Below are 11,074 nucleotides of genomic sequence, written 5' to 3'. Positions count from 1 at the left end.
TTTGCTTAAGATACATAACATGTAACTACTCTTGTTTAAACTATATCAGGGGTAATAACTATGTTTTAAGGATAAACATGTTTAAAGGGGTGTCTTCGCTACGTAAATTCGTAAACATATTTTTTAAAAGATTTAGACGAAGTGATATAAGTATCACCTGCTGTCTACTCGACTGGCTATTTTATATTTTCTTAAGAGTACTTGGTTATGCCATCAAAACAAAGACCGGATTTGGGCTCATATCTTAAGGCTGTTTTTTCCTGCCAAACTTCAGTAACATTAATTTGGGCAAAAATGATAAACAAATCACTACTAGTTTATTTTAGTGTCCAGCCATTTCTGCGCGCAGAAAATGCCTATATCGGCGCACTACATGAAAGTTATGGGATACTTTGTAAAGCAGATACGCATTAATTTATTACTCAGAGGGAAAATTGTTATGGTTACTACCTTCTAGTAGGCCTTGCATCTAAAGCGTTCCCTCACATGCCTAGCAAAAGTTAGAGCAAGCTTTTAGCCTTCTCTAAATACCTTTCTGACATGCTAAGTTACAACCAAAAAAGAACACAAAAAGACGGTGACGAGAAAAGAAGAAACAAGAGAAGCGCTCACTACCAACAAGTTTATTCAGAAAAAAGCGTCTTCCCTTCCTTTCTCGCCTCTGCCTTAATGCGCTCTTCTTTCGTTGCAGCCACGAACCAACTTGCCCAGCAAAGGATTTTATTGTGATTTCGTTAACTGCACAAAACCCTATCTGTAGATAAGCCCAGCCATGCCTCGCACATAGGTTTTGCAGGGTGCTGCAGAACTGGCATAGGTAGGCTTTGTATTTTCCCCTGCTTCTTCACTAAGGACTGTGCCCCTTATACTTCAAGTTCTCTCAATGCAATTACTAATTTATTACTCACGTTGCCTTTCAGCTTTAAATTTATATTTTATACTAAAAAAGTAGACAATAGCAGGAGCAGCCTCCCGTACGTTCCTCTTCACTTTCTCCCTCTTTCTCTCCCTAGCGATATTTTGGGCTCCATCTCAAGGCTAAAATATTTTTTGACTGCAAAGCTGTAGACTTGATAACGAACTATCACACATATCTCGAGCTAAACATTGACTTACCAAAATAGAGTAATTGCTAGTACCATACTTCATCATCATATAGAGTGTATACTGCAATTACTTCTGGTTAAAGTTAACAAACTATTTCTGCAATCAAAGAGTTTAGGATGAATGATATATCTTGAGATATCCTTGAACTATGAATGTTCGCAGTTGTGATACATGAATGTATTTTTAGTACTGCTTAGGCACTGTGATATTTAGAGTATTCCGACTAGTACGTTAACACAATTTCAGGGCCTTCACAAAAAGGTGCGCTCGGAAAAAAATGAAAACAAAAAATAATTTTGCACTTGTGCTTGAATTGACTGAATTAAATTGTTTCTTTCACCTTATAGACAGCCACGTGTGGTTTGCAGGGAAGAAAGAAATCGCGCGTGAGTAGAGGCAAATAACAGATGTGTTGCAGCACCCTGCTGGATGTGGCCCCAGCGTATTCAGGGGAAGGTGCAGCGCAAGCTGCTCGTCGGTGCAATCGGCGTTTGAGCACAATTACTCTTCAATATTTTTTTGGCAAGCGTATGTGACTACCTAACGCTCATCTCGTACTGCATTGCGATACCTCATGAAACAATATTTATCGGAGAGACTCAAATCGGCAAGGAATGCGTTCTACAAGGAAGCAACCTTGCACATTCTCTTCAAATATAAAGACAAAGCGAGTTCATATATTTCGAAAAATAAACGAATGATATTTATTTATATCGCACGTTTGAAGTACATTAATATCCAAAGCATGAAGCTGAGCCCACTAAAAAATGTGAGAACAGAATGGCGCTGGTCTTATATCTAGATAATGCTTCCCAAATCTTGGGAACTCCACAGAGCTTTGAGTATGGTGGCCACTTCTTTCTCTTGGATCCTAAGCCGAAGACGTTCCAGATGCTGCGGCTTGAAATGCGACTTCCAATCGCCCACGTCCGCTTTACGGACATGATTCGTGTAGCGTACCATGCCAGAATCGTCGCACACAAATCTTTTTACAGCCTTCAGATAAGGGTTGTCCTCATTTTTCTCTGAGAAACCAATGTTGTCATCAGTCATGTCCATGAGCTTAGACATGAAGGGAGCACTGCATTTCTCAACGACCATCTGGCACAACCTGTTGTGATCATCTAATTGCTGTGCGTATTCTTCACCAAGAAAACGAGCGAGCATCAATAAAGTGCCTCTAAAGTTCTTCTTAAGTTCCTCGTAAGTTATCAATAAGACATTCGCGTCGTCCTTGTGGTCGTACCATGACTTCAGGTGGTCGAAGAAGTCGCCGCGGACGTTCTCGCCCGTCACAAAGAGCTCAAAGAAGTCGTCGAAGGTACCGTCTTCGAACTTGTACACCGGCATGGATTTAGTGTAATGATAGAAGGACGTGCAGACGTCCAGAGGGTTTCTGGTGAGGTAGACGTACTTGGCTTTAGGGTTCATCGGCTGTTCCCAGTAAAGAAAATGTGTCTTCATGAAGCGAGGTGGTAGCATGCGCTTCACTGGTCCCGTCCCCAGTAGCTCGAGGAACGGTGTCCTTCGGCCGAACTCTGCTAGGTTTTTGGCGGACTGTCCTCTGTGTAAGACAAAGTGCAGCGCACGCTCACTCCGTTTCTGTGCATGATATGTCTTGCACAGACAACCTAAATGTGCCTCTAAGCAATTTTCATACCATGTGTCGAGAAACTGAGAGAAAGGAGGAGATAAGAGAGCGCGGCGACGTCACAACACCAATCTCTGCTTGGAACGATTAAGAGATAGACCTAAGACTAGCTGCTGTGGACATCACACGTTTAGTTTTGGTTTCGCCAAACGTTTAGCTTCCGTTTCGCCTCCGGCGTCTGGCTAATAGATCCTGCTGAGGTATCCCACCGGAGGGCGCGGGCGTCTGAGTAAAGATAGGCTACCTACATGTCTGTCTGTCTGAGGGTGAAGACATCCATTGTTGCCCTGAATGTGCCAGCGCGTGACACTCTCGCGCACTCGGTACGTGACTTGGGCGGTAAGATGGCGTCTATGCATCAACCAAAGCTACGCGCCCGAGCTGAGTGACACCAGGTTGCGCGCGCTTCAAAATGCATAAAAAAACGATTGAGCGGAAAAATAGCTGAAATGTCACCACTCAAGCAAAAGCGCGCGTGTGTATGAAGGCACTCTGAGCAAACAGTTTCGGGTTACAGTTTCGGAACCGGAGGGACGCTCCCGCAACGGGGCTAACGTGCTCATGTATTCCTTTACCTTGTGTAGTCAAGTATAATAAATAGTTTTATGTACCGGATGTATCCACTACTCTGCCTTTTTGTACAGCGCACTCGTCGAAAGCGTGTAACGACACTCAAAGCCAGCCTACGCCATGAACGACGACGATGAAGTTCAGCTGCCTCTTCAGCGCGAGCAATTAAAGCAGTTCGAATCCAAACGCTGTCCGAGCTGGTTCGTTTCGTCCCTGCTCCCAACAGATTTGAAGACGCAGAATCGAACTCGTTCTTTCATACCCTTCTGCTCCGATAGATGCCGGCGCATCTAACGCTCTTGACGGTGACGCCCTCCACTCACCTTTGGCAGTGATCCAGAATTTTCGGCTGCCACCATTTTGGCCGAAAAATCCGATCGTATGGCTCATGCAAGTTAAGGCCCAGTTCCGTCTCCGGCACATCACCAGCTAGGAGACGCGGTATCTTCACACCGTGTCCTCCTTGCCAGCCGACGTAGCCGAGGAGCTGGCCGACATTCTGGCCACTCCGGATCCGGTCAGCCCCTTCGACCAACTGAAGGCCGCCATTCTTGACCGCAAGACCGAGTCGGAGCGCAGCAGGCTTCAGCAACTCCTTAACACCGAGGAGCTCGGTGACAGACGACCGTCCCATCTTCTCCACCGAATGCATCAGCTGCTGGGAACCCAGAAGAAAGTCCCCAACACCACCTCCTGCGTGAGTTGTTTTTACAACAGCTCCCACCGACCATGGTCCCTGTTCTGGCGGTTGCGGAAGACATGTCGCTCGACAAGCTCGCTGAGCTTGCAGACCGTGTCACCGACTACTCGCGGGCCCCTGGCATCAGCGCTGTCACCAATAGAACGCCCGCAACAACATCAGAAGACTCTAGACTGCCGCCCCTTGAGGACCATATCGAGGCCCTGAGTCGACAGCTTGCCACCCTCGCACCCTTATCACGACGTCGCCAACAACGGTCCCACTCCCGCCGGCGCTCGCGCTCTCACTCACGTTCGGTAGAGCACACCAGCTCCTCCAACAGCGGTCAGGTCGACTCTGACTCGGGCAGGTGTTGGTACCACCGTACCTTATCACCGTACCGTACCGTACCCGCAAGTGCGCCCAATCCTGCGCTTCGGCGGAAAACTAGAAAACCGGACATTGGCGGCGGCAGATGCTAACGGTAGACAGGAAAGCCACCGCTTTTATGTCGTTGACGAGGTAGCGGGCCATCGCTTCCTTGTCGACACAGGAGCCGAGGTCAGCGTTCTACCGGCCTCTCTTTTGGACCGACAACGCAATCAAAAGACCTCCCCGCTCCAAGCGATCAACAACTCACCTATCGCCACCTACTGTCAGCGGTCCCTTACAATCAACCTTGGACTGCGCCGCACATTCCGGTGGCTGTTCATCGTCGCCGACATCAAGCAGGCTATCCTGGGAGCAGACTTTCTCAACTTCTACAAACTGGCCGTCGACATTCATTCACGACGCCTCATCAACCTGGGCACACGCCTCTCCGTGAATGGCGTGCTCTCTACGACCACGGCAACAGGACTTAAAGAAAGCGTGTTCACCATCAACGGCCTATGAGAAAAGTCTCGCGAATTTTCCGAACCTTACGAGGCCACACACAAGTTAGTCACCGGTGAAGCACACCATTACTCACCACATTATCACCTCTGGCCTCCCTGTTTTCGCTCGTCCTCGACGGCTGTCTCGAGAGCGCCTACTCATTGCTCGTCGCGAGTTTGAGCATATGCTCGAACTTGGCATCGTTCGATCATCATCGAGCAACTGGGCCTCCCCACTGCACATGGTCCCCAAGAAAACTGCCGACGACTGGAGACCGTGCGGTGATTACCGTGCACTCAATAGCAACGCCCAGCCTGACCGGTACCCACTTCGTCACATACAGTACTTCACCACGACCCTGGCTGGTTGCCAGATATTCTCCAAGATCGACTTGGTGAAGGCATACCAATAGATTCCGGTGGAGCCGGCCGACATCCCAAAGACCGCCATCACCTCACCATTTGGCCTCTTTGAGTATGTGAGGATGCCGTTGGGTTTGCGGAATGCCGCCCAGACATTTCAACGTACCATCAACGAGGTGACCCGAGGTCTAGGCTTTGTCTTTGCTTACCTCGACGATCTCTTGGTCGCCAGCACGTCAGAGGCCGAGCATGAGGAGCACCTGCGCACACTTTTCACCCGCCTCGATGACTACGGGTTGGTCATCAACCAGAACAAGTGCACCTTCGGCGTGACGACCATTGCATTTCTGGAACACCAGGTAACACCGCAAGGTATCAAACCCTTAGATGCAAAAGTTACGGCCATTCGAGGCTTTCCGCAGCCAACATCTCTGAAGAAACTGCGCGAATTTCTAGGTCTCCTAAATTTTCACCGCCGTTTCCTACCGAGTTGTGCGCAGCTGATTAAGTCGTTGACGGATCTTCTAGCCACCAAAAAAGAACCCTTTGCGCCTCTTGAGTGGAACGAAGATGCAGCGTCTGCTTTTTCTTCAGCGAAAAAGGCGCTCGCTGACGCTGCAATGCTCATTCACCCCGTTCCAAACGCTGAGCTACGACTCGCCACCAACGCATCAAGCGTAGCGGTCGGTGCGGTTCTTCAGCAGAATGTCAATGGCTGGCAGCCTCTCGGATTTTTCTCCCACAAACTCAAGAACCCAGAACAAAAATACAGTACTTTCGCACGCGAACTTCTGGCAGTGTACCTTTCCATCAAACACTTTCGCCACTTCCTCGAGGGCCGGAACTCCATGTTCTTACAGATCCTAAGCCCTTGACGTTCGCATTCGAACGAAACCACAGCGACCACACAGCACGTGACATCCGATACCGTTGCTTTATATCAAAGTTTACCGTCGACATCCGCCATGTCAAAGGCCATGAACACACTGCTGCGGACGCACTCTCCCGCGTAAGTGCTATTTCTTCAGCAAATCCGGTGGACTGGAAGGAGCTGACAACCGCTCGAGCAAACCATCCCGAGCTGCAACGCTTGCATGCCGCTCCTGGATCACTGAAGTTTGCTGACGTTCCTCTGCCCTTTTCTCCAACAACAGTTGCCTGCGAGACGACAATTGGTGTGTCCCGACCATTCGACCACCAGCATTTCTTCGCGCTCTTTTCAACAACCTGCACAACAAGAGCCACCCAGGAATCCGTGCTTCACAGAAATTAATAACTGCTCGTTTTTTCTGGTCCAGCATGAACGCGGATGTCCGTTGCTGGGCACGAACGTGCGTGCAGTGCCAACGCGTAAAGATCACGCGACACACAATCACATCCATCTCACCTTTCCGACCACCGAACTCCAGGTTTGCACACGTTCACATAGACTTAGTGGGACCCCTTCCATCATCACGGGGAGCCCGCTATTTGCTGACGTGTGTAGACGATTCACCAGATGGCCCGAGGAATTCCCGTCCCTGACATGACAGCGAAGACAGACGCTACAGCCTTCATCGACGGCTGGGTGTCCCGTTTCGGCAGCCCTGCTGTAGTCACCACCGACAGGGGACGGCAGTTTCGATCCTCCCTTTTTGCAGCCTTCGTCACCGTCCTGGGCGTCCGACACATTCTAACACCTCCTATCATCCCTCGGCCAACGGCATGGTGGAACGGCTGCACCGCCAGTTGAAGGCAGCTCTCGCCACCTACGAGCCGCTGGAACGTTGGGCCGACCACCTTCCCCTTGTACTCCTAAGCCTTCGCTCAGCGCTCAAGGCAGATCTTGGCTATTCTACAGCCGAGTTAGTCTACGGCACATCACTGCGGCTACCTGGCAAATTCTTGTCTTCGTTTCCCTCCGAGTTAAGAAAAGACCCCACCGGCTACGTCGACGACTTACGAAAAACCTTTCGTCTCCTCCGGCCTGTGCTTCCAGCTCAACGGAGCCATCGGGACGTATTCGTGAGCCAAGACCTTGAGACATGCTTGCATGTTTTCTTACGTCGCTACCAGGTCCGTCGACCATTGGAACCGGCTTTCGACGGCCCGTTCAGAGTGCTGGATCGGCAAGCCAAGACCTTTACACTAGACATAAACGTCCGTCATGACGTAGTCACGACCGACCGTGTCGAGCCGGCCTACCTAGAAGCCATATTTCCTGCATCCCCTGCCCCGTCAGCACCTTCGGCGCTTGCAACAAGAACCAAGCACATCACATGGACCCTTCCAGGGCCAACGGCTCCACAGGGGGGAGCCTTGTAGCGACACTCAAAGCCAGCCTACGCCATGAACGACGACGACGAGATTCAGCTGCCTCTGCAGCGCGAGCAGTTAAAGCAGTTTGAATCCAAACGCTGTCCGAGCTGGTTCGTTTCGTCCCAGCTCCCAACAAGCGTTAGGACGCGAGATGCCGGCATTTGGCTTTCGCAGTTGAACGCGCTATTCTGCGAGTGCAGTGAGATCGCTTCCTTTATACTGGCAAAGCCCGGCAGGTCGCCATGAGAAGTGGCCGCCGGAATGGAAAAGGTGGAGCGGCTGACAACGGATGCGAGGAGAGCCACGTGACTGGCGGCCCGCTGCGGCGAGACGCCGAAACACACTTCTCTCGAGCGAACAGGGGTGATTCGAGTTCTCGCCGCTGCAAAAGCTCTGCGCTGACGTCCAGGTTCCCCGAGAAATGGTTCTTTGGTGCTTTTTGGTACCAGGTCCTCGCGCTGCAAATCTGCGACCGGGCACTCAATGGCTCCGTCGTCGAAATGCCAGGCCTTGTGAGTATACACTCTAAAAAAAGGGTCAGACAATTCCTCTATGATGTCACAGATAGAAGTCTCAACGCTTTTTCCATCGATGTCAAAGGTCTTTATTATGCCCTCCCTCAAGACCGTCCTCTCAGGTGCATAGAAGAAAGTGTTGAATCCTTTGGTGTCATAGCCTTTCAAAACGCGTCAGGTGTCTCAGTCAAGGGTTTCCTAGATTTAATAACCACCTACCTGAATTCTACTTTTGCCACCTGGGGAGGCTTAACATACCTGCAGGAAACGGGAGTATGTATTGGCTCTTGTGTAGCTCCCGTACTCAGTGACCTTTTTCTGGCATTTCATAACAGATCATTGCAGCATAACCAGTCCAAAGTAGTGCGTGTGTTTCGGTACGTGAATGATTACCTGATTTTACTTGACAGTAAAAATAGAACCTTCCCCGATTTAGTGGCCAGTGTTCTGTCCACCTTCCAGGACTGCCTTCACCCGTTAAATCTCCCCCATGAACTTCCTGTTGAGCGATCTATAAGATTCTTGGACCTTTGACTCTTTTTTGAAAGCAGTCACACCAGCTGGTCCTACGAACCTCGAGCAAAGAAGCCACTCCTAAACCATAGCTTCGCCCACTCTAAGCTTGTAAAAAGAGGCATTGTGAAACTCTGCCTAAAAAAACTCTCTGGAAAAGTCTTGCAAGCACACAGTCCTTATGAGTTTCAACACGCAAATTTCTCGGTTGGTTTCAGCGGGCTAACCCCCGTGTTTATTAACTTCCGTTGCCGATGTCCTACTCAGGGAGGTGAAGCAGGAAGGAGCTATTACACGCAGAACTAGAGACCGCACCACAAGGCCTGTCATAGTTCCCTACATTAACAACCTATCCCACAAGCTCAAGAAAATGGCCAATAGAATCAACGTAGAGGTTGTTTTCTGCGCGCCGAGTAGACTTTCTACCTTGTGCAAGAAGGTGAATGGGACACCAGGTCGACCAGTTGGATGCATCAAAAACCACCACACCAAGTTCGTGTCCCGCAATGAGGGAGTAGTCTATTCCTTCCCCCTCACTTGTGGCAAGCGTTACATCGGACAGAGGGGTCGCTGTCTAAATGACCGACTTCGTGAGCACAACAATAACGCCATAAATGCCAACTCGGGTCATTTAGGCATGCACTGCAGAGAGTGTGGATGTTCTCCCCTCCTGGACAAATGCACCATACTGGGACGGAGCAGGAACAAACTCACGCGAGAAATAGTAGAGACCGCTAACATTGTAAGGCTAGATAGAATATAAAAAGAGTTGAACTATATGGTACAAGCACAGTAGCAACGTCCGATGTATTGGGGATTTATTATTTTTCTTCCCTCTATATTTTTTTCTTCCTTCTATATTTCGTTTTTATTCCATTTTCTGTTTTTTCCTTTCACTTTTTCATATGATCATCGGCTTTTGTTTCACTGCCATTTGCATCGGAGTGAAGGAAGATGAAGATGACGCATAATACACTTGAGTTGTCAGTCAGCGCTGCGTAAGTGCTCTTCCTGTGTATGCGTGAATTTTCTTTTAAGTGTGTCTGATCTTGTGCGCTGTGAGGCAGTGTCCCCATATAATGCATTCCAAAACTTTAGTTCCACGTACAGCGCACTATAGTCAAACAGACGGTTCCAAATTTAACGAGGGGCTTGAAAACGGTGCGATATAACTTATTCAATAGCTAAAGTACGCATCAAAAACCAGAGAAACAAAACACTGAGGTTTTGCAGTCTGGTCAAGAAAACCCCGATTATTTTTTTGGAGTCAGTGCCACGTGCATTAACTATTTTATTAAGCTGTACCACACGGTTATCAAGCATCTCCTGAAAGTTAGTACCGCCAGATCGAGGTCAGTGCGCTGTACGTTGAACTGAAGTTATGGGGTGTATTATATGGAAAAAAAGTGTAATAATGCACCCTTTTTTTTAGAGTGTAGAGGAGGCTATGGCAGTGAAGACAGAGGCAGCCTTTGTTTTCCCGGCACTCGTCGAACGCTTTCAGACGCTGAACGCCGGAGTCCGGCGCTTGGCTTTCGCAGTCTCGGATTCGACGAGTGCAGTAGAGACAAGGGGAGCTAGCTTTCCGTCCAGCCATTAATTGTTCAAAGCAGACCGCGGTGTTATGACTTCACCCGAGCGCTCTGGTCTCCGCCTCTCTCTCAGTTTCTCGACGCACAGTCTCCAATAGTTTAAGAAATACATGGCGCGGCGAGAACAATACGAGCTCCGGAAAACAAGGCAGGACGCAAGAAGTGGTAGCAGTGGTGAATTGAGAAAAAAAACCACCGGAATTTAAAGTATGACACATACGACGGTCATCTCAGCTCAGTCGACGACCATTCCCTCTTACCTGTGAAGAATAAGTTGTATGATCTGCTGGAGCCAGTTGTTGCCGCATTTTGCGTGCGACACCAGGACAATATCGCCATCTTCAGGCATATAGCTGAGGGCTTCGCGGATATGCTCGGCCCTGTACGCGGTTGCATACTTGACGCCGTCAATGTCTTGAGTGACAGGATAGCGCCTGGCAGACATATCTAAAAACAAAAGGAAAAAAAAAAAAACTTACCCATCGGTGTTTCTATGCTTCTTGTGTAATTGTATTGGTCTCGAATAGTTGTATCAGGCGCGATAGATTATCCTAGTAATCCGTAATTCTGAAATGCGAATCACTGCCCATCTTCGGTGTCAGCAAACAGCTGCAATATTCCTTAATTTCTGTGCTTCTTCGTGGCACTCAGGAATAACAGACATCTGAGATACAATGCGTACAGTCGCGGGAATTATAAGAAAGGTAAGGCGCAGTCAGTCCACACAATCTAATTATTTCTCCGCAGCAAATAGAATTACGTGATTAAGAGATAAGAACTCCATAGAACGAATCACCCAGCATTAAGAAATAAGCAAAATAGGTCTCACTTTGGCTTCCTTGATATGCCAGGGCCGGTCCTAGTGCGGCAACCACACATTTTACATTAAGCATACTCCGTCTTACCGTAAC

General features: G+C 48.9%; 1 protein-coding gene across 1 annotated transcript; it reads right to left on the bottom strand.

The window, feature by feature from the left end:
* Positions 1–1,905: 1,905 nt before the first annotated feature.
* On the bottom strand, positions 1,906–10,608 carry LOC120839794 (sulfotransferase ssu-1-like). The gene is made up of 2 exons (XM_040210157.3): positions 10,424–10,608; positions 1,906–2,671 (listed from the first exon to the last, which is right to left on the bottom strand). Exons 1-2 carry the CDS (start codon positions 10,606–10,608, stop codon positions 1,906–1,908), a joined length of 951 nt encoding a protein of 316 aa, XP_040066091.1.
* Between the last annotated feature and the right edge of the window lie 466 nt (positions 10,609–11,074).

The sequence above is a fragment of the Ixodes scapularis genome, unplaced genomic scaffold (assembly GCF_016920785.2).
Source record: "Ixodes scapularis isolate PalLabHiFi unplaced genomic scaffold, ASM1692078v2 PGA_scaffold4__175_contigs__length_147842914, whole genome shotgun sequence".
Classification (NCBI taxonomy): domain Eukaryota; kingdom Metazoa; phylum Arthropoda; class Arachnida; order Ixodida; family Ixodidae; genus Ixodes; species Ixodes scapularis.
Note: the sequence above shows the minus strand (reverse complement) of the source record. Positions and strands in the feature narration are given on the sequence as shown.